The sequence below is a fragment of the Pempheris klunzingeri genome, chromosome 20 (assembly GCF_042242105.1).
Source record: "Pempheris klunzingeri isolate RE-2024b chromosome 20, fPemKlu1.hap1, whole genome shotgun sequence".
NCBI classification, from domain to species: Eukaryota; Metazoa; Chordata; class Actinopteri; order Acropomatiformes; family Pempheridae; genus Pempheris; species Pempheris klunzingeri.
In genome coordinates, this window is record NC_092031.1 from 18403288 (window position 1) to 18430023 (window position 26736).

At 43.2% G+C, this 26736-nt stretch overlaps 1 protein-coding gene across 1 annotated transcript in view; it reads left to right on the forward strand.

Annotated features, from left to right (window-relative positions):
* The first annotated feature begins 509 nt into the window (after positions 1-509).
* Positions 510-26736, forward strand: part of LOC139220215 (putative uncharacterized protein MYH16) — a 38848-nt gene continuing 12621 nt past the window's right edge. Inside the window, exons 1-7 of the mRNA XM_070852285.1 lie at positions 510-641; positions 11318-11545; positions 13149-13253; positions 14463-14549; positions 15115-15260; positions 17717-17807; positions 25883-25939. Coding sequence (XP_070708386.1) covers positions 510-641; positions 11318-11545; positions 13149-13253; positions 14463-14549; positions 15115-15260; positions 17717-17807; positions 25883-25939 — 846 coding nt within the window. The remainder of the gene's footprint in view (positions 642-11317; positions 11546-13148; positions 13254-14462; positions 14550-15114; positions 15261-17716; positions 17808-25882; positions 25940-26736) is intronic.

The following is a 26736-nucleotide window of genomic DNA, read 5'->3' on the forward strand; positions in this document are numbered from 1 at the left end:
TTACCAGTTTCTCAATCATAGAGTCATAATGAATTTGCCATTGACATATTTATATTACAGTGCTGTGTTTTTAAAATGGCGCTTATTTCTCTTATCTACCTGGACAGGCTGGAAAATGGTTTTCCTCTATGACTCCAGGCCACTCAGCAGCAATGCATCTGCACAGGAGGAACGTTTTATATTGTTTCAGTGAGAGAAGGCCAGCAGGAGGCCAGTCTGGAGAGAGGGGAGGAAATGTGGGCACATGTGCGTGCATTCGTACATGCATGTGGATGTCTTTTAGAGGGCAAAGCTCTCTGACAGAGAGTTAGTGTGTGTGTGTGGAGGAGAAAGGGGGGGGCATACAGTGCAGACTCCAGACAGAAGTGAACAAAAGTGAGCCCCAGTCAGAGAGCCTAACTGAAATATCAGGCTTTCTGCATGTGCATGTGCATGTGTGAGTATCTGGATGTGTGTGCGTGTTGTTCCAGGTCAGGTCTCAGCAGCACGTTCATACAGATCAGGCAGGGATGAGGGAGAGAGAGGAGCTGAGGAGAGCCATAGAGCAGAGTGACCGACTCCTCTCCAAAGTCCGCGAGCTGGAGGAGCAGAACATCCAGCTTAACGAGGAAAAGAATGAGGTGGCCACTAAATACCGAGCTGTAAGTCTGTCGCGCTGCTCTGCTGCATGTCTCTCTTTGCTTCTCCCTCGATTTTCTCATTTTTTCCCTTTGAAAGAGTCATTCCTCTTTTGTTAAACTTGATACGTTACAACTCACATGATTTGTGATTTTGTCTGACTTTCTGCTCGATAAGGGTTTTTGAATGTGGTCATTATACCAAACCAGGGTGGATGAAATTAAGTAGATAATGATACCCTTAGCAGAGGGAGAGGGAGATGCAGCCACCATGGCAGTGACTGTGTTTGAGCTTGTTTTAATGCTGCTTTTCTCTCTGTGGGTTTTTACTGCTGTGTTGACTATTTTCCAGCTGATCGTTTTATTGAGAAAGCAAGTACAGAGCGTGTTTTTTTTTTACTGAGAGTGCTGTCATAGTGCTCTGTGCACCATGCTGTTTCCTGGCCTGAGGCGCACCGTATGACTGATTGGTTTACTGCAAGGAGGGCTGTTTGAATGGCACATCCCCTGTGGCTGGGAGGAGATGTCGCCACAAGTTTTATTGTGAGAACTACCAACCCACATTACAGCTTTAGTACTTTTAATTTAATTGCTGAGAAGATCAAAGCTTTCATCACTGATTTTTGAGAACACTCGCAAAACATTACTCTTCATCAATAATAACGATAACTTGAAGCTGCACTAGCTAGCATTTTAATATAAGCAATAGACTAGATTATTATGTACAATGTGCAAAAGGGGGCACCTGTAGTGATGAACGCTGGAGAATTATCACCCAACTCTGCAGTTCCCCACAGTTGTACGGAGGTTTCAGCATCTTTCAGCTAGTTGTTTTGGTTTTGGTAAGTCCGTCTGCTCTCATGCAGGTAGATGTTTTCTGTAAAAAAAAAAAAAAAAAAGTTCTGATAGCCCCACTGTACACAGTCTGACTTCCATCAATTGGCAGACAAAAGTAGCGACTAGCTGGTGAACAGTGTAACATCTAGTGGCAAATGTTTTTCTGTTTGGAGGAGACCAAAAACGAGTTAAAGGAGAGTGAATAATGGACTCCAAATTAATGCTAATGTTGCTCAGTGTCTAATATACGTGTTAATTTGAAACTGCTTTCTCAAACATTTGCCACAACAATTTTATAAGGTGATAGCATGTCAATGTTGCGTTTACAGTTTACAGATAAATGAAATAAAATCAATGAATAAGTATTAATGAATCTATTTGGTAATTATGATACCTGCTAAATACCACAATGTCAAACTTTATTAGGAACTCACTGCACCTTATGTAAGAATGAAATATATTTGGTTCTAAAGATTTAACAGACTTGAGAATGGGTGTTTTTGCTGTTTAAAGGGAGTTCTTGACCAGGAGAAAAGTACATCTAACAAAATAATGTGAGCCCCACAGTCCACTGATTATCCTTCGAATGTTGTTCGAACTGCACCTCACGGTCTTCATGTAGTGAACGGAGATGAACAGACAATCCGAATGCTTTATTCAGGGACTCATTTCACCTCTGCATTGATGTTGTTTTGTTGAGGCTTCATTTTCCAAAACTGAATGGATGCTCCCATTTCTGAGTGAATCTCTACTGGAGTGTTGAGCAGCTGCCGTTGCCAGTGTTTGTGGAAAGCACTCCAGGGTCGCCCACAGGGATTTGGTCATTACTGGTGCTGAGTGCCTTAGCAGACTCCTCAGATGGCTTCGATGGAACACATCATAAACTGCCTCAAGGAGCTGGACTGCGGCTCTCGTCGCTCTGTATTTTACTGCCGTCTGGATATGACAAAATCATGTGTCACTGTCGATCTTTGTCTGTGTGCCTTTGAATAAGTTGACCTTTAGGAGGTGCAGCCTGAACTGTGGGTTCTTTAGAATCAGAGAAGTAGTTAATTAAGAGATCTCTGTAGAATGACTTATAGCTGATTATCCTAAACCAAACAACTGCTGTCAGAAGCTGAAGAACTTTTTTCCTTACTGATATAACAAGTCAGTCTAAAAAGTGGGTTAAAGTGGGTTTAAGATCGCTGCATCTCTGTTTTTCCTCTACAACCCACATTCTTCCATATACTTCTTTTATAAAGTCTTTTATTTCAGTAGAGGCAAAGTATTACCACTATAACTCCACACTTCGTTTTTATTACCCTGACAAAAAAAAAAAAAAACAGCGTTTTATCGAAATCACCAGGTGTGCTCTGGCTCCAACTGTTTCTTTTCTTCACTGCTTAGATTAGCCAACCATAAATAATGAAGTTAATCTGTGGAGGAGACAGATCAGCCAACATAATTCATACCTTGGAGCCCCTCTGATTTGACTGCAGTGAGAAATGTGACCCCTTGTCAGAGCTATTTAGTGCTGCTGCTGTCTGTAGGAAGCCTTCCAGTTTTCCAGGGAAGTTTGTCCCGTTCCTCATTATCCCCTCGTTTGCCGAGGCTGGAGGGACACCTCACACATATTTCATCAGGGGTGCCATGCATTCCTGCCTCTTAATCAACCTTAATGCACTGCTGCCCTGTAAGGTCAACACTGTTCTGATGGGGCGACATTCTTTTGATTTAATGTTTTTAAATGGATGGAAAGTAATTGATTTTTATTAGAATATCTTCTCCACAAAATAAAGAGAAAATTACCATATTAAGCTATGGTGATACTATACAGGCTGTGAAAGCATTTCATTTTTGTTGTACTAAACCTGATGTGACGTAGCTTTGTAGCTCCCTGGTTCACTAGAAGCAAGTTATGTCTACAGGTATATAATTTTAAAGGAAGAGGTGGGTTATTAGCATAACAAGGCCAATGCTATGTTCAGACTCCCTAATCTGATTTTAGGATCTGTTGATCACCACAAATCACATTGGATCTGTTCTTTTCAACTCTGATTTAGGCCACTTTCCTAAATCAGAAACAGGTCTGACCTTTTGTAGCCTGCCCCTGTTGCCCCTTTCTCTACTGATGATTATTAGTGTGTATGCATGCGGCCATAGACCAGAGTTACTGGACAAATTACAATTTTGACCTGATGATGAAAATTCATGGGATCATACAGGTTATTTTATTATCATTATATTACAATTCATCCTGATGGGAAAATGAATGTCTGCACTAAATGGCATGGCAATCCATCCAATAGTAGTTGAGATATTTCACTAAAATGCAAAAAAAAAGTCAACCTCATGGTAGCGGTAGATGAAAATTCAGGGGATCCACAAAGTCTTCAGGATATACTGACTAGGAACCAAGAAGGTGTTTACCGAGTTTTTCACCAATCAGTCCAATAGCTGCTAAAATGTCACGCTGGATAAAAGGCTGATGAAAGGTTTGATCTACTTAGGACATGAAATGAAAAGTCAGGGGATCACCAAAGATGTTAAGATTAATCCTCTAGTAACTATGAATATCACAACAATCTAACCCTGGTGGTTGTACTACAGGGTAAGCCAGGGGGATGGCCAACGTCAGTAGGATTCATCCTCTGAGGACCATGAATGTCTGTATAAAAATGTCATGGCAGGTCACGTAATAGTTGATGAGATATTTCAGCCTGGATCAAAGTCTGGACATTGCCATCTATAAAAAGTGCCACCAGGGAAAACCAGAGGAAAAACACATGACAGTACCACCCAGTCTTTGTGATCCACGACTCATATTCTGAGGTGTAGCACAAAAACACCAATAAAAATACAGACAATAAAACTTAATGAGGAATTTGAGGATTACCACTGCAAGAAAAAGGGGAAAAGAAAAGACTTTTCTTTCCTTCGTCTGTTGTTCCAACCATCTTTGGTATAAATGGATATAAACAGAGAAAAGTCCACTGTTTACCCCTCAATTACTCCTAATGGGAAATAAATGTGGAGCGTTCCTGCAGAGCTATCCAGATGCCCCAGTTCTTGCATGTGGAAAAACTTTCAGTCTGGACTGGCTCTGAAGTTTCTGGGGCCCAAGGCAAGCTGTGGGACAAAAGACTGGCAGGGAGAGATGAATGAGGGTGGAGGGGGGAGGAGAGAGGAGGGCGAAGACAGGCAAGGGAATGGAAGTACGACTTGATGTTCAAGGGCAAGGGGAAGGAAGCAATTGAATGTATGAACAAATTGGTCAGAAGAGATAAACTTTGAAGTGAGTTTCGGGTGGAAAGTGAGGCTGAGAAATTATGTAGAGCCTGTCAGATTGACTGCATGTGAAATAGGAAGCTACTGATGGTTATATAATTTTCCAAACTTTTTATACTCTCTCCCTTGTACCCTGTCATTAAAAGAGAAGCTTTCCTGCTCAAGCGGTATATTGCTTGTGTATCTTGTAGGGATGGCCATGTTGGCTGTTTGGTCTCTTTAAGACTTTCCACACTGAAATATCTCTACAACAATTGTATCAATAGGTCACCTGAGGATGAATCCTGGTGATCCCCAACTTCTGAACCTTTTGATTTTGGAGGAGGAGGGTGGTGGGTAGTTAGCATAACGTGACTAAGGCTAAATATTTTGATTGGCTCTAAATGAGTGGTTTGCTCAACTCAACTTGGCTTGTGAGCCAGTAGCATTACAACATTAGTATCACATGGTGTTTCTGTACCATCAGCAATCAAGAGTTGCCAGTTGATGTGGAAAAAATTGAAAGATTCCCCTCGGGGCTTACAATAGATGTATGCACTTGCTGCTAAAATTTGACTGCAGTACATTTGACTGCTAGTGATGCCAATGACCAGTATATACTCGCTGCCCTCGACAACAACAAACTGCAGCCTGTATGCCAAAGTGCTCCAATTTTCATTGGCCCGCAGGAAAATGGACCAGTTTTGAAGAGAGAAGGACCTCTTCATGAGCTCAGTGATCCTCTCTGGTTGGCATTTTTGGTGGATCTCACTGATCACTTTAACACACTGAACAAGAGCCTACAAGACAAAGACCATCTTGTTCCACAGCTAATAAATGAAAGGCCACTAATGGAAAGACTGGTTTTTTTTCTTGAATCATATTCAGTTATCAAGCAGAATTTACCTACATTTGATTGATTTTGCCAACTTTAATCCACTAGAGGTGAGGAGATATACATCACCTCCAGTGGATTAAAGTTAGCAGTATAGCTCACTTCTAGTGAGTGGCCCAGCCCTTTGGATGTTTTTCTGTATGTGGCCCTCAGTGAAAAAAGTTTGGACACCCCTGTACTAGAGTCAGACAGTATGCTCAGTTAGCACATGGATACTATTCCTGCTGCCTGCAAAGTTCAAGTCACTGCTGCAGCTTGGTCGACTATTTATTGAGCAAGTGCTCTATTCTAAATGTTGTGTTAAGCACTTCAACCATCTCTGGTTCATTTCTTATTTCTGTTACTGCCATGGCACTACATGTGTGTACTACATATGCCTAAGTACAGCTTAACAGAGCCGTGACTTTTGCAAGACTAGATATCTGAAAAGCATCTGGCAGCTGAACCCGCAACCTCCTGTTCCCTCCGGTGTTATCACTTATCTTGCTTTTAGGATATAAAAGGCAGCAGGCAATTAAATGCCAGGCTCTCTACCCCATGGAGGTACTATCATTAACTCTGACTCTCAGAATATAGGTTGCATTTGGCACAGAGCAGCCAAACATTGTCAGAGATCATCTGTGTAACCGGAGGGCTTTCCTGTCTCACCTACAGTAATCATGTCCTTACTTTACCTTCTGACTCTGTAATCATTATCAACTACAGTTCAGATCTTTTAATAAATGAATGAATACGACTTAAAAACAGCAGTGTGAACAGGAAATGATTTCTTGGTTCCAAGCCTCGGAGGTGGTTTGATGAAAATCCGATGCGCATTTGATTGAGTCTCATATCTGATTCACTGGCAGCCTTCTTGTCAGATATAAGCGTGTTGGTGTTGGACACAAGTGGTGTCTGGAGAGGCAGTTCAGTGTCTCCGGCTCAAGTGGGAGTTACATGAACAGATCTCTCTGTGCTGCCTCTCCGCACAAGAACCCAGACCACATTGTCAAAATAAAACGATCTGAATTCTCAGAAATCCTGCGTTTTCATGTTTTGTTGGTGTCTGGACGTCTTCCATGGCTCAGTGGCACTGGCGGAGTGCTTATCCTCGCTCCCATAGCTGTGTCCACTTTTGGGCAGTGTTGTTCTAACTCTCTGCTGCTCTAACTTTATGTAATTTAGAAAGGTCACACGTGGTTGAGAAGCACCATTGCTATCAAATGTTGTGATGAGTCATTTGTATATAAAAGTTGTTGTTTTCACATAACCGCACTTGCATGTTGGCTGCCATTTTAGCCACAAGTAGCCTCTTTGTCTGCAGCTTCAGATAAAATGGGTAGCTACCACAATCTGTACATTCCGCAGAGATAAAGTGCGTGGGTCAAAGGTGCACAATTTTTAACGTGATCATCTACTTGTCAAGGTACAAATGCATGGCTCTCTGTAGACCCATTCATCTGAACAGAAACATATTTTTGCACATTCAGCAGCTGTAGGTTTTCTTCCTTTACACCTACCCTTTCTGGGTATATATTGCATCTATTTTCCTCTTCCATACTTCACGTTCTTTTTTGACTCGACTACAGCTCTCCAACTATACAACTGAACAAAAAATATATAACTTAGTACTAGATGAGTAGAAAACATGCTTAGAATAATGGTCAAGCTCTATCTGCTGATGAAAACCATGGGATGTGGTCAAAAGTGCCAAAAAAGTCTTGAGTTTAGATTAATTCTTTTAAACTGACGAATGACCTGCCACAATCAAGATGTTAGAGATTTTACATTATACATTTTTTAAGTCCCCAGTTTAAACTGTTCTTCTCAATATGTTCTATTTAAAGCCATATTCAATAATCCCATGAGATGATTGTTAAATTCCATCCTGGTGTAATCGACATCTCATCTTGCGACACTGCTTGATGTTAACTCTAGATATAGAGATGCTTCCTCTAGTCTTTGTGGCTTCATTCAAGAAGAACATCCACGATTGAATCTAAAGCACAATATGCCTCATTGTTCTTGCCAAGATGAGTGCTGTGGCATTGTGGGGGGACCATGTGGGCGTGGGCGCTCAAGACATTTATGTCAATTATAACGTAGACTGAGAGGAGAAAAGGCACTTTTGACTCTGGAATACTGCCCTTGTTTCTTGTCTTTTTGTGGTGTGGCTCTGATAGCACAGCTGTGGACTGAGGGCTGCGTTTCTGCAGCAGAATGACACAACGGCAAAGGTTTTTCTCCTGACCTGACATCCTACACCAATCGCCATCCCAGTGGGACACCTTTTGGATCCCCTGAAACCGGGGGACAGCCACCTGTTTCTGGGGGAGGAGACTACAGTGAGGAAGGAAGGCAAGAGAGAAGGTGTTGTGGTAAAACAAATTCATAGAGCGTTCTGAGCAGTGGCTACCTGCATAGGGTTACCGGTAGTGGTAGCAGGCTGTGGGCAGGCTGGAAGCACTACGGAGGAATGTTTGGATTTCACTAGCGTATGCAAGCGCACCCTAAAATGAAACGTAGATGAATGGTTGATTGAGAGGAGAGAAGGAGCAGAAGAGAGAAAGAAAAGGAAAAAAAAGCAAAAGCTCACAGAGAGGATTGAGAAAAAGACGGCTGACAGATTAAGTAGCGTGAGGCAGGCAAAGAACGGTGAGCAGAGCTTTGAATGTGTTGTAAGAGAGAGAGGATCTTCTGGGAGAGTGCACACTGGAGCGCCATCAGTGAGTGAATTAGTACTGTTCCTCCTGCTGAAACCCACCTGGATTAAGCAACAGCTGCACGTTGCCAGAACAAGTTGCTCCACTGCCAAACAGGTGAAGTCTTGCAAAGCAGGAGAGCGTTTAGACGGGAGGAACTACCAAGATGATGATGTCTGCGAGGTGCCGCCGGCGTTGCCACTCCCTCTCTGATGACTCGGAGGAAGCCAATGGAAACCAAGCAGATGCTGGACCAGAACCAGAACCGGAAGAGCTGGATTGGGATAGCTATAGCACCACACTGGAGCACAGACTAGCAGCTGTGGGTAACTCTTGCTAGTTTGTATAAACAGTATGTGCAGCTGATTCTGCAGTCTGTGTTCTCTACTATAGGAAAACTAATTGGCCTAATTGGTCTTTTTCACTTGGCCTTTTTTTTTTTTTACAGCAGACATTTTGACTCAGGAAAAGTAAAGGTGTTCCTAATTAACAATGGCACCGTTCTAGTCAAGTCTCCCAGTACGCCATGTCAGTGTGACAGGACCCTGAAACTCAAGCTAAATGGAATTCAGCCGTCATTCATCACTTGTTTTATTATTTACACCTGGCACACGTCAGAATGTCTTCTGTGATGAAGGCCCATGGGTGGAACCGAAGCTGTTTGCTTCGTTGAAATACAAATCAATAACAAAGAAAATAATTTTGTCCCTACACCATAAACATATAGTGTATGCATTGTAGCGTGAAGGAAAAGGAAGCCATTTAAACATCTGGCAGACCTCAAAAACTGGGCAATATGTGTACTATGCTCCTTTGCATTGAAATAAGTCACCCCATACTTCTCATGCATTCGAAAATGTGTTCACCAACCTTTTTTTTAGGCCCCCATCAGACAGAGCTCTATTTGCAAAGTGCAGGGCACAGGGCACTGCCTTTATTGCTGGAAAAAAAAAAAAAAGAGGGGCTTCTTGTGTCTCCTTGTTATTGCGAGGAAAAACCACCCCAGAATAACGTCAGTATCAGTGCAGAGGTTAGCAAGCTAATCCTGATGTTCCTACACATTGTTAATACATCGTTTTGAAGATGTTGTTAGTGTGATTATGATGATCTGGCTGATTAGTGACGCTGATAGCTGGCTAGTTTGCTAATTTCTGCACTGATTCTAAAGCTAACTGATGCTGTTTTTGAGGTGAGGAACAACGGCTAGCCCTATTACAGAAGTTGTGGTGTGTGGTGAAATACCTTTGTGGAGAGTTGGCTAATGTTGGGTTTGTTTTCTTTGCCTTTTCGGAAGACATAGAAAACAATAGAGGACAGCAGGCCATCGGTACTTGGTCCTTGCTTCATTTAATCCACGAAGGTTCGATTCCCTATAATTTCACAATAATAGCATGGATGGAGAATTTAGGCGCACTTAGATTTGGATTATTATGGGGATAATCGATATAGGAATAGCTCTAGGCAGATGAAGCTGTTTTAAAATGGTCCCTATGTTTCTAAAGAAGAAGCCATTGACTGTATATAAAGATGGACGAGGAGATGAAGTTTTTTCAGCTCAAGCATTCAGTGTTTCTGCAAAAACCCACAGTGCATAGAGGAGAGAAAACGCAAGGTGTTTTCAGTAAAGCAAAAGCAGCGAGCAGAAAAACTCCACTCTAGTTGAAAACAATTACAAAAAGCCTCTTCGGGCTGTGAAAAGTTGAAAAGTACTCTGTCTGAACAGGCCCTGCTGGTCAAAACGGGAAAAGCACAGGTGTATTTGACAACAATGATGACGGCTCCAGACCATTTAGGTGCCGCAGTAAGCGATGCCAGTGAGGAAGCATGTACACGAGGATCTGAAAACCACCTAAACCGACTTCCACTATAAATGGAATTCACTCATCATCATCTTATCGTTAGCGATTGTGATTTTCCTGCACTGACATGTCTGCTGTGGAAAAATGTCTGTTGTTCTTCTTACAATAACACCTGTTCAGTTCTCACTGTTGCAAAGTGCTAAAGTGCTTGACACAAGGACCAAAGTGATGTGAGGAGGTTTCAGGGGAAGCCAAGGGAGAGCTCAAACTGAGTACTTTTATGGAAATAAATGCAGATGGAAATGTGGTCGCCTGATCATTTCACAAATGCCCAGATATTTGGGTATGCTATTAGCTCGTTCCAGATGCCTTGCCCATGAGGACTGGTCCATAAGAGAGTAACAGTAACCAGAGCAGGCTCTCACAATCAGGTCCTTGCACTCCTGTTATGGATGGCTGTTGACTAAGTGATCTGGTGTTTGGTAGAACTTGCTTATCAAGTCAGCACTGTACGTCACTGTGTCAGCTCTCCTATATTTAAGGCAACTACAAACTAACAAAGGGAACGTTTCTTCTGACTTGAGGGAGGATAAGTTTCATCTTGTGGCGTAACCTGCGGTAAGATCCTCTTTGTTTCTATCTCTATCTTTGCTTCAGCTGCTTTTCTTCAGCTAATCCCTCGACTTAAAGGTTTATTCCCTCAGCATTTTGCTAAACCTCTACAGTATTTTCTACCTCATTTGACCTCTCTCTTTCTCTGTAATTCTGTTAACTAGATCTCCCCACCAAAACTACAGTATATTCAGTCATGATGCTTCTGTTCCGCCAAAGGTATTACTGCATTAATGCAAATTAGAGTCGTTTCAATGAACTGTAACATGGCTTTTTTGTCAAAAATGGATACAAGCAAAAAAAAATTCAATTTTTGGGGGGGAAATGGGGAAATCATAAATTCAAAAACAGAACAAACCAGGCTTAAAGATTCAATCTTTTTTTCAAACCTTAAAAAAAACTACAAAAACTAGAATAAGTGCACTGGTTCCAAAAATTTACACAAAACTGATGTGATGATAAAACTGCATGAGGAAAAATTAACGACAGTATGTTCAGCACAAACAAAGTTCCTATCAAGCCAGAATCAGAAAGCAAAAACAGAGAACTGAAAGGCAAAGAAAGGCATCAGCCGACGTAGATCCACATCTATGAATCTCTCTCTCTGTGCTCCTTGTTAACCTCCAGGAGCAGGAGAGCGCCCAGGCATCCGAGCAGCACTGCGTCCAGCTGGAGAAGGCCCGGTGTGAGCTGGAGCGGCAGCTGTCAGGTCTGACGGCGCGGCTGGAGGAGGAGGAGGCCTGTTCAGCCCAGCTGGCCGTCCACAGGGACAGGCTGGAGGTCGAGTGCGGCAGCCTCAGGAGAGACCTGGACGAGCTGGAGAGCGCCCTGACTGTGGCTGAGCAGGAGAAACAGGTAGAACATCATGTGATCTTCACCACGGGACCTGATGCTACCCTTCACTGGTGGTGGACAAGGACCAGAGGTTGCTACTCTGATGGCACCAATGCAGTTTCAAGTACTATGAATCAGAAAACAACTATGTGCGTCCTTCACAAGGAAAATGAGATGAGTTCCCTCGTGTCTTACCGCTGGGTTTTTACAGTGTTAGAGTGGTGGGGAGCTGCAGCAACATGTTACGAGGTTCAATTCACATTAAATACCCCCACCTGCCCCTCCCTCCCTTGAGTTGAAGACAATGTTGAAGCAGTCATCTGAGTTGCTTCAGTTAGTACCGTGAGCTCGAAACAATAAACTTAATGAGATGCAGCCAATGGTGGGGAGTTTTTCTGCCCTCGGCTGCCATACCTTAATGGAAGGTTGAAGGGTCTGAAAGGAATACCTGCAGACACCACTCAGGGCTGAATAATGTATTGTGAACATTGTTTTTCTGTAAAAAATATGTAAAAAAATAAAAGTATCAGGTAGGCCCATTTATAAAGGACACTAACTACATTCCAGGTCACAGTTAAATGACGTGTTATAGGATGAAGCCCTGTCTCCACCGTGGTAGCCACCAAAAAGCAGAGGCTGCTCTGACATCTCCATTACAGCCCCCCCCCACCAAAACCCTTTATCTGTTTCACTCAGGTGTATTAAAGGATTACGATGTTATCTCTGCTCAGGAATGCCACGAGAATGTTCTGTTCTCACAGCGCTGCATGTGCAGAAGGAAAAAGAGTTTTCAGCAGTGAGGCGAGATGTTGATTTAGCCTCTGCGAATTTACACCGATTTAATTTGATCTGGGTCACGGCGTTAAGAACCGGATCCTCTGGCTACATGAAGGTATTCTTGGCGAGGTGGTGTCCCTCATGGTGAATACTGTAAGAGAGAACTGTGAGAGGGCTCATCACAGTGGATGTAACAAGACCGGGCCTGTCTGATGGCAGAGTTGACACAGGGCTTTGAAAAAAAAAATGACGTGACCATGTCTAATGTTTGTGGTATGCTGTCATAACATATGATGTGTGTGATCCAACGGAGCACAAGTTTAGAGGAAAATTCGCTTTTTAACAATTAAATATTTGGTAACGCAGATATTTACTGCCCTTTCTGAAGAATAGGCACAGAAATGAACACCACCATAAATCTTTCCCCCTGTGTGCTGGCTTGCGTTTGCAGTCCAGTGCCACGACAGATTTGAAACTACGGCTCTCGTCTCATTAGGTCCTCGTGTGCTCAGCGGGAGCCAGAATTCCACATGCAAATAAAAGCTTTGATGTCCATAAGAGAGAAGCAAAATAATGACATCTGTTTCTGTCATGAAAGGAGATAATTGTTTTTACGGTGCGGCTGAAAAGTCAGAGCCGGCGGATTGAAGCCGTCGTATTCACAAGCCGTCATGGCTGCCTGCCCAAGAGGAAACCATTAATAACCACAGAAGGAAGAGTCTCACCGGGGCTAGATCAAAAATCTAGCACACAGAGATTTGACATATTTTTTTAGTGATTGGTTTGGTGATTCAGTGTGTGCATTCTCTAACGTGATATGAGATCTCTGAGCCCCGTCTCTTCCCAGTCCTCAGACAGTGAGGTAAGCAGGCTGACGGAGCAGCTCCTCCAGAGCGACGGGGCAGTGCAGAAGCTCCAGAAGGAGAAGGAACATCTGGTGGAGCTCAGCCAGGTGAGAGCACAGAGAGTGTTGTTGAGGCTCAGGTTAGCATGTTATTCTACATGATGCATGCACTGAGATAATATTAAAGGGCCATTGCAGCAATTTAGCATTAAACTTCTAGTTGGGAGACTTGAGAAAGACAGGATGGTCAAAGATGAGGCAGTTGGAGGCCGAGATCCCCCTACTTAAGTCTCTAGTCCAGGTCAAGCTACAAAAACACTGGATCCAACATTTCCCATAATGCGAGCAATAGCATATTTATGCTTGATAAACGCAAATTGAGAGAAAGTGCTGGAAACGGTCAGTAAGCAGACCGGGGTTAGTTTCTCCCTTTTTCCTGTTTGCAAGTCAAAAATGAACCCCACAAAGTAATACCCTACTCTGATGTACGCTACAAAGTCAGCCACAATTAGAATTTATGTCATGCTCAGTGTAAACTATGCGAACTACAGATTTAGATTTAAGATTTTGACAGCATGTCATGCTGTTTGGCCTCATTTGTGATAGTTTATTGGTGTAATCGATAGCCTTTTCCCATTTGTCAGAGTATAGAGAGATACCTCACTTGCTGCTTGACTGAGAATGAAACATAAGTTTAGGAAAATAGAACCATATGGCCCGTGGGCCTGGCAGGAGTGGCACTCGTGATAAATGTTCTCCCCCCTCAGATTCACAGCACTCTCTACTTTGACAAGTCGAGCAGACACTTTGAAATCTAAAGAAATCTTTACCCTCAATAACCTCATCATAAGAGGTCCTGCTCACTAATTCGTCCCAGATGTTTCCACCAACAGTAGCGGCGAGCATCATTGTGTAATCTGTGGGAGCAATTTAGCATCCGGCCCCATTAACTTCCTTTTGTTTGCTGAGCATGAGTTCGAATATGGATTTAGTCGGGAATGCAAAGAGAAGTGTGGGGGGGGGGAGAAGGAAAAAAAGATGAATCAACTTGGCATTCTAAGTGCTCTTTCAGTGAGTTTGGGCACAGTGTCAGTGAGTCCGACACTCCAAAGCGTTTGCTCCCAGTTGATGGAAAGACAGAGAGAAAATCTCTGATCCGACAGATCAAACTGGAGACGACTTCTGACATGTTCTTTGCAACCAAACAACTCCAGGCACCAATGTGGCAGACAGATGGACGTGAGGCAGTGCTATGGGGGATCAGTGATTTAGGGACACGTGCAGCCCAGGCTCAGACTTCTTGTCTCACCCCAACAGCAGGCCATCGAGGACCTGCAGAGCGAAGAGGAGAAGGTGAACCTGCTGACCAAAGAGAAAACCAAGCTACAGATGCAAGCTGAAGATGTAAGTTCATAGTCTCCTCGTTTACTGTATTGCTTATACCATACTGTACACGATATGTCTGCGGCGAGGGGGAAACAAGTTGAAATCAATGAAATGAGTAAGCAGCTGCCACATATCATATCAAAGGGAGACAACACGGTGTGGACCTTGTAAGATTTGTAAGTAATGACTGTAAGACCAGTATATTGTTCGACCCTTTGCATCCAACAGAAGTGCGCATGCTGCACACTTTTAACTGTATTAATATTAAGGCCATGAACTGACTATTTGACAGTAATATGAGAAATGGAAACTTAAGGTATTTGACTTAATTGTAACCCTGTTAGCCAACAGGCCTTGGCAAATCTGGGGAAACACTGAATACATGTAATTTTATGTATAAAAACTGTCAGATGTAATAAAAGGCCAATATAAAACTAGCACAAAATATATAGCCATTGGCAATTAGAGTTAATAAAACATTGTTGCACAGTGGAGCCCTCCTGTCAGCCTTACCTTTTTACGGCTGTATCACGTCGGGATCATTGTGTTTCATGTCCTTCCTGTTCCGTTGTTTGCGCTTCAGTTTGAGTACCGGCTGGAGCAGGAGCGGCGTCATCGAGGAGAGCTGGAGAAGAGCAGGAGGAAGCTGGAGGGTGACAGCAGATCCACACAGGAGAGTCTGGGAGAGATGGAGAAGAACAGGAGTGGGCTGGAAGAACTCATCAAAAGGTCAGAGACACACACGCCATGAGCAGAGATTTCACAGCATGTCTCATTTTGGTCAAGACTGAAATATCTCAACGGATATTGGAAGGATCGCCGTGACGTTCTGTACACACACTGACGGTTCCCAGATGATGGATCCTAATGACTTTGTTGATCCTCTGACTTTTCGCGTCCTACCACCATGAGATTAAATCTATACAAGCTTGATAGATTGCCATGAAATGTTTTGCAGACATTCATGCTCCCCTGAGGATGAACTGTAATAACTTTGGTGATTCCTTAACTTTTTTTATCAAGCACCATCATAAAGTCAAAATACCTGCAAAATGACTGCACTGCTAATCACTTGTTAGCAGACTGATGTTGGCATTTAGGTCCGAGCTCTGAGTCCAGGCCTCGCGGAGCTGCTTGCATGACTGCCAGTCTTGTTTTCCTCCATTTTCTCTTTGATATTCTTTCCTATTAAATGACAGCAGATTGGTGTCATAAACGTGAGCCTGCTGCATACAGTTTACTGAGCCACTTTACAGGATTTTTTTTTCTTCCCTTTTTTTGAGGTTCAGATCATCATTGTGGAATTCACTATAACTTCTAATCAGCCATGAGGTGGTAAAAAGAAGATGTAAACCATACCCTCCAGTCAGAGACCATAAGCTGAAAAACATAAACATGGTCATTTTTATTTTGAAAGTATACATTTATGCCAACTTTGATATAGGCTTTAATGTTACCTCATAAACATCCCAAAAAAAAGAAAAAAGTCCGGTAAAATGGTTTCCATGAGATTTACTCCTCACTTTATTCTTGCCTGTAGAACTAGACCCCATGCATGTGATGGCAGGTCTTATCCAGAGTGGCTGAGATCATATCTATTAACCCCAGGACAGAGACACACTGATGGACTTCTGATGGATTCTGATATGATGTTCCTGTCCTGGGGCAGAAGAGCTCAGACTCTGAGGCTGTAATATGTAATACACCAGCTTCACGGTCCAGTTATCTCCACTTTGAGATGTAACCCACCCCCTCCCCCACACCCCCTCATGTTCCAACATGTTCGCCAGCATCCCAACATGTTGCTATTTGCCCTCAGGAACATGACACCACCACACCAATCACTGAACAATAAATATCTGCATTATGGAGTTAAAACTTGTTCCCTTTGGCGTCAATAATTGCCTGACCTCCTGTCACCGAGCACATTAATGAAAGGAGTGACTCACCTTGTTGCTAAGGTGCTGTGTTTTCCAAACAGTCCGTACTGGGAAAGAATATGAAATCTGTCACTCAGTTAGACTCTAAACTCACTGAAACAGCTGGTGAATGATCACACATCAAACAGTATAATTCAAAATAACAGGTAGGTTAAAAAAAAAAAAAAGTGTTCACCAAAAGTGTTTGTTTTTGGCACAGACAGGCTGAGCAGGGTTATTCAAAGTACAGAAAAGGATCTCTATGGGGACAGACTTGGAAGATGCCTTTGTTTAACCAGAAACAGCCGTTATATTGCGCAGTTCAAAGCCACCAGACTCCATTGACGAAAACAGTAATTTTATCAAGTAGTTGCTGGTCTACCGTTAAGTTAGTTTGTATATCAGTATAGCTTGTTATTGTGTACTGTGGTGTTTAAAAGGGTCCGTTCGGATCCAACGCGACACACAATGACACAAACAAACCAAGTGATCGAGGCAGCAGTAGACCAACCACTCCCAGGCTCTGCGGCATACAAATGCAGTTTTTGTTAAACGAGTCTGGTGGATTCGAATAACAACAGGTGTTTCTGGTTAGACAGAACGGATCGTACAGGTCTGTCTCTGTAGGTATGTTTTCCGTAATTGTATCAGACACACAATAACAATCTGAGCCTGTCAGTGGCAAAAACAAGCGATTTTAGTGGACGCGCTCTGATCCTGAGGGATTACATTGCAGCCGTTACAGCCCCTGTTCTCAGATGTTCTGGCTGTGGCGATATACTGGACCAATTCCATAAGTTTTTGTACCTAGCAGTCATTTCAAATAGGTTTAAAAAGACTGAAGTTATTCTTTAATACAAAATGTAAAGAGGGGAGACATTTACACAAATATATTTCCATTTAAATGTTCTAAATTGGTGCACAAATGATGATACAGGCACAGATACTAATCTAGATATATCTCAATATGGTTGGATTATGTGGGATACATTTATCTAGACTGGATCATACGTGAAATCTGACACTGAACTCTGAATCAAAAACCTACACCAAAGGTAGACGCCATCTGTCGTCCTCGCATCGAGAAATAATCCAGCAGAGGTCTGTATTCAGTTACAGCGCGTTGGTCTTTGATTTGGATTAAATATTGGGCCAGTATTGAGGCTGTATTTGAAGTGACAGATAACATTCCAGTTTTGAGCTGACTGTGTTTGTTTTTTCCAGTGGATAATGAATGTGGTGTCTAACATCTGTTTCTCTCTGAAGGAAGGACCTGGAGATGAGCAGCATCAGCTCCAAGCTGGAAGCAGAAGAGACCCTGAATATTGGACTGCAGAGGAAGAGCAAGGAGCTGCAGGTCAGAGCCTTTTCATCTGCGTGCGCGTACAGTATAGTGCAAGAAGCAGTGTCAATATCACGGTGCATCACTCACAAGAAATGTGTTCACATGGACACAGTGCAGCCAACGTAGGGACGAAAACATCTGTTTCATTTTGGCATTTGGCTTTTGGTTAACATTACGGCTAACCAAATCCTACATGACTAACCCCATGCAGTCATATTGGGTTAGCACGGCATGTACACTGTTAACAATGGCACAGTTACAACTTCAAATTTATGGCAAACAGGTCTTTAATTTCATACATCAGGCCACTAAAGGTTTTATCACCATTACTCAAAAGTGTAGGAAAATTCAGGGACTATTTTCAGGGGCGGATTAATCCATATTTGGGGCTTCAGTGACTATTTCTGGCAGCAGGACGGTGCGTGTGGGGCTTAATCTAAATAAACTACCGTGTGTGTGTTTATGGTAATGAGGGAAGATGTCACCCAGTGCAAGAGTGATCTGTTTTAACAGTTTTTTGTTTTTTTTTTAAACAAAGACGCTCCGTGGCACAGAGGAAGAAGACATATCAGGCTGTGACACACACACACAATACTTTTTTAGGGGGACTCTACCATCAGGGGCTGGTATGTGCCTTCCATCTGCAGCCTCTAATTTGAGAGATGTGGTGAACAATTTCAAAGAGCTGCGCAATTACACACGTCACATCCAGTACGGGTCCCTTGATGGAATCTTTGTCATCCTGCAGCTGGCTTTCAAGATTGATCACTGCAAATCATCAGGAGCACGGGAGCTCTGACTGTAGAGGTCGGTTTTACAGATGTACTGGAGCGGAGTCTTTGAGGGAGAACGGAAACTTAACCGAGAGGAGTAACTAATCAGTAATTCTAATTGGATAATATTTAGTTGGAAGACAGCCTGTGGTTTTGGTTGGCATATGTCAGTAGATTTGTTTAAAAAGTCATGCAGGGAGCTCAGCTGCAGCTTCCAGAGAGTGGTGAGATGCATTCCTGCCTTTCAACAGAGTTGCTGGGCTCTGCTCTCTGATTGGAGCAGTCACTTCACAGCTACATGCCTGTCAGGAGATGGTTAAAACACACCGCCTACATCCAAACTGATAACTATCTCCTGCTTCCCTCTGATAGTGTGACGAGGGGCAGTCGGGGGGTAGCTGCAGCCAGCGTTCACTCTGCTTTTACAGTTGTTAAGACTCTGAACGTCTCCGTCGAGACATGTGGTTCTCTGTTCTCAAAAACACGGCCCAGAGGGAATCCTCGGTGTAGTTCGGCATTAATTCTTCTCAGACTTTAGTGATCCAGTCAAAATCACACAATCAGTTTGCCCGAATTTTGCGAAAAATGCATCAGAATTTCCTAAAGCCCAAAGCGATGTCCTCGGATGTCTTTTTTTTTTTTTTTTTTGCTCAACCAGCGCGGTTTACTGTTGCGTAAGAAAAAGAAAAGCAGAAAATCCTTGCATTTGAGAAACCATTATCAGGTCTGAGTTTCAGTTTGTCCAACACTGTTTATGGCCAAATACCTGCAAAACCACTGACATTCCCATCAGCCTCAGATGTAGCCTACACCATGCGCAGTACCAATTAGCAATTGTTAGCATGTGTGTAAAAAGTTTGCATGTTAACCTTGTTATTGTGAGCATGCTAGTGCGTTAACCACTTTTATCTATCCTACAGCATGGTTGTCTTGGTGATGCATGGTTTGAAACATACACTCGAAGGCATCAGTCACTCAAAGTTCAATCAAGCGTAATGTTACCATACTTATGCTCTCGTTGTCCATCACCTCATTATTAACTCATGTCTGATTACATCATCGTGCCAGGAGCAGGTATCTGTACAGCCGTAGTGTTTTACTGATTGCAGAAGAATTGAAGAGGCAAAGCTGGAGCTCTCGCATTCTACGTACAGACATGCTCGGTTGCTCAATGCTCAAAATAGTGTCCAAATAGTGTCTACAAAAGATAGTGTTACATCTCATTTTCCTGTTGACGGATGTAGAGAGGCAGTAAATGAAGTGGATTTATCACACTGTTCCTGTTCTGGCTGTTATACAGCTCTCTCACATTGGGGCCTGTCACAGCAGGAGAAAGCGCAGCTGCAGCTAATTACAATATCGATGGCTCTGTTCCACTTGGATTTTCCAGTAAATCATGCCAAGGGCGCAGGTTAGCTGTGGCCTGTCAGTGAAACACCTGAGTGGATTGCAACTCTTACGCTGTGTGTGTCAAAATCTCCCAAGAGGATGGTCGACTTCACTCATCGTCACACACGTTCATGCAGACCGAACATGTGAGTTAATTAAGTTTCTGCTTCAGCCAAGCTTGCGGTGACAAACCATTCAATCATTGTGCACAAAATTATATCATTTTACATTATGTGCTGGGACAGCTAAAATGATGCAACTAAATCTAAACTAAACTAAATAACTAATCATGCTGAGTATGCTTAGATTTACATTACATTGTATCGTGACCGAAGTCATTCTCTGTAATGATCCAACAGCACAATCTTACACAGTTTAGCTACTTAACCTTAGTGACTCGGTGAGTGTTTGCCCCAGCAGCTGTAGCTACTGTAGCTACCGTGGACCTATAAAGAGAACTGGATACAGCGTTGCAGGTGGGTCTCTGTGGATTCCTATGAAAGTTAAAGCCAAAAAAAGTGTGACCTCCAGGGGCATAAAAGTCCCCAGATGCTCTACGCTGTAGGGCCCAATCAACATGTGACCTCGAACCTTTCTCTGTGGAGTTTGCATGTTCTCCCCGTGTTTGCATGGGCATGGTGTACTTGGATAAGCAACACAAAGGTACCCACAGATGTACACTGTTGCCCATAAAGTTGGAATAAGATGTTTTTTGTACCTCTTGTCATGAAATGATTGTGACAATGGGATTTATTCTTGATAAATAAAGTTTATATCTTCTCAACTTTATTGATCAAACTCTTCCAAACATATCACAGTGAAACTTAAACCACAATGAACCTTTGCAAACTGTGTATTCAGGCTTGAACTAAATTGGGGGTATTGAACAATTATTCCAACTTTATGGGCAACAGTGTAGATTGTATTGTTCATATTTCCCATGTTGCATCTGGGTACATATGCTTGCATAGCTTACATTAGAGCAAGAACACTATTCTTTGGACATTTTTACTAAAGACATTTATTGGTTTATGACTCTCCCTAGAGCTCCAATTAGAAATGCTATTCTAAGCTAAGCTTGACAGAGGTGTCAGTGACTGTGACGGGAACATTGACTCTTTACCAGTGGAATAAAAAAGTGCCACCTAACTTAACCTCAAATCACAACAAAACCAAGGAAAAAGTCATTGCACTAGAGGCCACACACGTTATAAGGAAGTATGTTTCGGCGTGTGTAGTGGAAAATCACCGCAGCAGTGATCGCCTACCACAAAAGACATTGCCATTTAAAATGTGATCTTCAGGATTACACTTTTGTAGCACATAATCATTGCGCAATTAAGCGTGGGACAGCATTATTTGTTTGGATTATATTGGTTTTAGTGCTCTGTTTACCCGCGTATTTAGTCTGCCTCCGTACCGAGCTCAGGAAGACAGCGGAGTTTATACTGAGGCCTGTCCTGTGAATCTCACTGTGTCCTCCAGATAACATCAAGCAAGAGCTTTAATCTGTGTCACTGGTGCATGTTGCAGATAATGTGTTTAGTCTGTGTTTGCGGCTGGAGTGAATGGGATGAGACGCCGCAGAGAGTAAGCGAGAGATGCTGTGAGACAGCGATTTCAAAGCTCAGGTGGTGCTTCCTCGCTCTGCCGATGCCTCTGGGAGCCTGATGCATCCAGAGGTTTCTAAGAGGGGAAAAATAAAGAGCGCCTTTGTCTCTGATTGGAGGAGTGAAAGGCGATCCGTGTGTCTTTGAGGGTGGGCATGTTTTCACATTTACTGTAGCTTCGGCATTCTCCCTATCTCACAATGAGGCCTTTATATGTGCGCCTACATGTGTGTGTGTGGACGTCTCTGCTCCTCCTACCGATTAAGATGCAGGTGGACGGGTGGGCAGCCCAGCTGACTGCACACAGCCCGTCTCCTCTGTCGCCCACTTGCGTCTGCTTTTTGACGTAATGGTCACGTGGATACGTCCGCCAACTTGAGTGGAATCAAACAGATAGCTTTGTCTGTCTTCAATGAAGAAGCCGCCGCTCCCTCTCTGGTGTGCAGTAATTTAAAGCAGTCGCCTTGAAGGGAGTGTAACTGGGGTCACAGGCCTGCAGTCCTGATTTCTCACAACAGCCCTGTGCTCTTAGTGGTTTTTATTACATGGCTGTAAAGCAGTTCCACTCAGTCACAGCGCTGTAAAGACTCATCCCAGTCTGAGGAGATAAAGCTCAGCATTGCCCTGCGGTCTGTTTGGTTTATACCAGATGTTTCACTTCGCTGGTGGTGATGGCCTAACATTCAGGTGGGGCTGCTTTAGTGACCTTCAGTGACATTTAAACAGTACGTATTACAGCACACAACATCTCAAAAAGTTTTCTTTATTTGTACACCAAACAAAAATTCAGTGAACAGAGCATCTTACATTGTTCATCCTGCCCTGAAGCACCTCCTGTAGAATAAAAATCTGCCAGCAGCGTAGGAGCAAATAGACAGAACGTATTCAGTTACAAGAATAGTCCAATGCGCACCGATTCATTTTCTTTCCGAGAGTGACTTGAGAGGATTGACTGTGAGTCGGGATGTGGTTAGCCTAGCTTAGCATAAAGACTGGAAGCAAGGGGGAACTGCTAGCATGGCTCTGTATAAAGTGAGAAAAACACGTGTACACTCACTAATTACCTGGGCAGAGCCAGGCTAGCTCTTCTCTCCTGTTTACAGAGTTCATGCAACGTTCTACGCTCGGTCCGTGACTGACCATGTTTCCTCTCAGCTCTCTGCTGCTGTTTAAAAGTATAACAATGCATTGCAGTGACCCTCTTTTGGGATATGATGATAGTAGTGCGATTTGTAGTAAATGATGTATTTCCTGCTGTAAAAATGCAGTCGTTTCCCGAAACTGTCTTATTTTTGAAAACTCAATTTAAAAACTGAAACACAATCAAATGGTTTTTAATGATTTTGCTTCAGGTTTGACCGTACACCCGTACAGTAAGAACACGGCCACGCGTATCTTTGTCCCTCTTTTTTTTACGATGTGCACCTGTGCCGAGCAGGCGTCCCATCATTGCTTTATACCGGTGATGTGTCCTGCGTCGTCACCTGCAGTACGAGGCTCAGAGCAGGTCAGCAGCACCCATCATCACCCAGCCAATCAAACAACCGTGACTCTTCCTGCTGGAAGCTGCACGCTGCCATCTGAAGGCATTTAAGAGAACAAAGCAGATTCCGACCCGGCTGCAGGGACCTGAATCATGTGTGCATGTGTGGACAGCATGGTGGACCGACGTCAGCGGGGGGTCTGAAATGCTGTGCGCCTGGTGCAGAGGAAGGACTTACAATTGTTTGCCTCTTGTTTTCTCTCTCCCCCCCCTGACCAACACTGGGGGGGGCGGGGGTGGATCTCACAGGATATAACTACCCACGCCGCTGAATATCCCCTCAGACACAAGCGAGGAGACACCGGCTATGAGGCCACATCTGATTGCAATTTATGGACAATTATTATGGTTTCAGAGTGCAGCGGAAAAAAAGAAAGCTAAAACTTTAAGCACATACAATTATGGAGATCAAACCCTGCAACCATTTTCAGCACTGATGGGCTAATTTTGTTATTTCCCCACATGACTCCAAGAGTCCTACCCTTCTCTACCCCTTGGTAGAGAAGTAAGTGTGGGATAATTTAGCCTAGAATACATTTCATTTAGAAAAGTGCACAAAATCAATGCATAAACTCTCTCTGCCATAGATAAGTAGTCCAAATTGCGTTTATCCATGCAGCCCGGCTCAGACATCTTAACACTGTTAGTACACTGTGTTTTCTACAATTGTATTAGAGCCACAATATTTATTTTGAGGCTGGTTTGAGGCTGTGGAAAGTAGGAATTTAACAAGAAACAGACATGTGAGTGGGGAACTGAGAGAGACAGAAAGAGGCTGTGCATGCATAAGGGGGTGTGGACAGTGAAATGCCGGAGGGGATCAACAGTGAAGCTGTGTGTTTGTGTGTGTGTGTCTGTCTGTGTGTGTGTGTGAGACAGTCAGTCAGTCAGTCAGTCAGTTGGGCTGCTGCTGCCTCACCATGGCTGTTCTCTCTGCAGACGTCTTACGCTGGCATGTGAGTTTTTACTTCACTTGTTCTGTTTCTGCTTGACTTTTTAAAATGACTCGGAACGTTAAAGTCTCTGTGTGCTCTGGTTGGTGTTCAGCGATGACATGTCTGGCCCCACTTACGGGGCATTTCTAAGAGCTTTAGACAAACTCCCTTTGCATTAATATGAATCAAAGCTGGTGCAACTGTAGATAATTTCTAAGATAATTCCCTGCCCGTGTGTGTTTATTCTGCCCTAAAATATCTGATGCTTTCATGCTCGGGGAGCTTTGGGTGCCGTGTAGCCGGCAAGTGGCTTTCACCACATCAGTGAGCGCGCTGTAGGTGTTGCTGCTGCGAATAGCCGTGGGCTACACGCCTTGTCAGACACACTTCCTGACACTGAGACATAGATAGAAGGTGGAGATAGCGCAGAACGTGACACAACTTGGAAGGATGCGCCGATGTTGGGAAACTAACATAGATACATTTTAATGAGCAGTACGAAACACAGCTTTGGCACCAGATCAGTGCAGCAGCAATGTACTGAAGGTGATTTATTTATCTTTGATTATTCTGATTGTTTCAAGTGTTGAAAGAGAAGCCTGGTTGGTTATGGAAGTAGTCACATCCTTGTATTAGATGAGTATTGTGTGAGGCTTGAACTGTTATGTACATCTCATTACATTATTATTACCAATGCATTAACGTGTAAGAATGTTGTAGTTAGTTTTTGACCACCTTGCATTCAGTTTGATCTACAACAATGCATCGTATTTCATAAACTGATCATAAACCTTTGTGTAAAATGTCCATATGTGCGGTAACACAATACTATAACTGTCCAATCAATGCAGTAGTATATGAGTATTTGTACTTAGTTATATTCCACCACTGACTGTAACCAGTAGGTGTAAATAGTGTAACTACTAATGGTGTGTTTTCTTACCTGCAGACAAATGAGCCAAATCAATCCCATTCTAATCATCAAATGTTTAAAGATTTGCAGCCTGAAGGAAATTCAATTTCACATTTGGTTTTGGGTTTACTAAAATATGGGTAACGCTTCTTTGTAGCATTGATGAGCAGTGTAAAATCAGTTATTCATTGGTTTATAGCATGCTATAAAGCAGAGTAAAAGTAAAAGGACATTTATTAGGGATCTATTGAAGCTTCTATAATTATGTATGAACAGTTAATAACATATTAATAATACCTTGATAACTATTTTAATACAGTGGCACATGGTATAACAGTTATCATTCATACTATATGCATGAATGGGTGAATGAATGAATGAACTGTGACAATCATTTGAACAGCTACACTGTATATTCAGTCCTTGATGCTGATTGGGAAAAGCATCACAGTCTTCCAGCCAGGACCGTAAAACCAAGAGAAAGCAAAAGCGTGACACAAATTCCTCAAATGCTGTGAAAATGGCACCGATGCTTTTTTGCCTCGCTGACCGGACATAGCAGCCCCAGCCTTGGGTCAGAATACAGATAATGATGGTGGCTATAGAAATTCTTGCTCTAAATTGCTACCTGAGGAAAAATCCAGAGGCGTGCCAGATCCCCGGGGAGAGCAGAGAGTATGAAACGGCCTCACCACACACAAGTTACTGCCCTGAAATAGCAAACAATCCGCAGAGATGACGCCCCATTTGTTCTCTGTCAGAATGATATAGGCACTGCCAAACCAGAGGATAACAGCTCAACTTCAGCTGTCCTCGTCATATTTTATTCTTTAGCGAGAGCAGAATGTTTTTCTTTACGCCGTTTCACTGAAATCCATTTGAGCATTGACTTTTTTTTTTTTTTTTTTCTTTTTCTGTCTCTAGGCTCGCATCGAGGAGCTGGAGGAGGAGCTGGAAGCAGAGCGGGCCATGAGAGCCAAGGTACAGTACATGACTAGAAGGTGCTGCACAACATCTCCCCCCTCCCTGAACGACACAGACAAGCCGAGCTCTGCTGTAGCATTCAGGCCTGTTAGTGGATCGGAGGAAACATTAAAAAAAAAAAAAGAGGAGAGAAAGCAAGTAAAGATTGCTGATCTGTTGGCAGCCGGTAGGGTCCGTGTGTTGGTGCTGCGCCTCTGGTCACCCCAAACTATCTGCACCTGTGATAATAAACTTGGGGGGTGGGGGGACCTTGTGTTTCTGATTAACATACAGGGCAACCCCAGAGGCGTAGAGGGACCCCAACATCCTTTTTTCATCTTTCTTATTTCTTATTTTTCCCAATCTTTCCCTGTCCTGCACACACACACACACACACACACACACACACACACACACACACACCAGTGCACCTTCTGGTTCTTGTAATCCCCCTCGCCATCTCCTAGAAGCAAATCGGAAGAACAGGATGTTTTTTTCCACCTTCCTTTTAACCGCAGCAAAGTTTCCGAGAAATCTTCTTTGTAATGTAAAAGAGTTTCAAAACAGCGTGCCTGGTTCATATAAAGCTCATCTAGCAAGGTGGTGCGCTTTAAGTGCTTGTTGCCTCAAACAAGACGCTCTCAGAGCGTGTGTGTATCTAAGCTGCAGGAACCTGGTCTCCCCTCTTAAGACCCGACTGCACTTTCCATGTTACAGTCGGTAAGGGCAGAAATGCAAAGGTACATATTTCACTCCGAGTGTTGAATAGAGTGACAGCAGGCCCGAGGGTGTGTTTTGCACACTTCTCCCCTCTC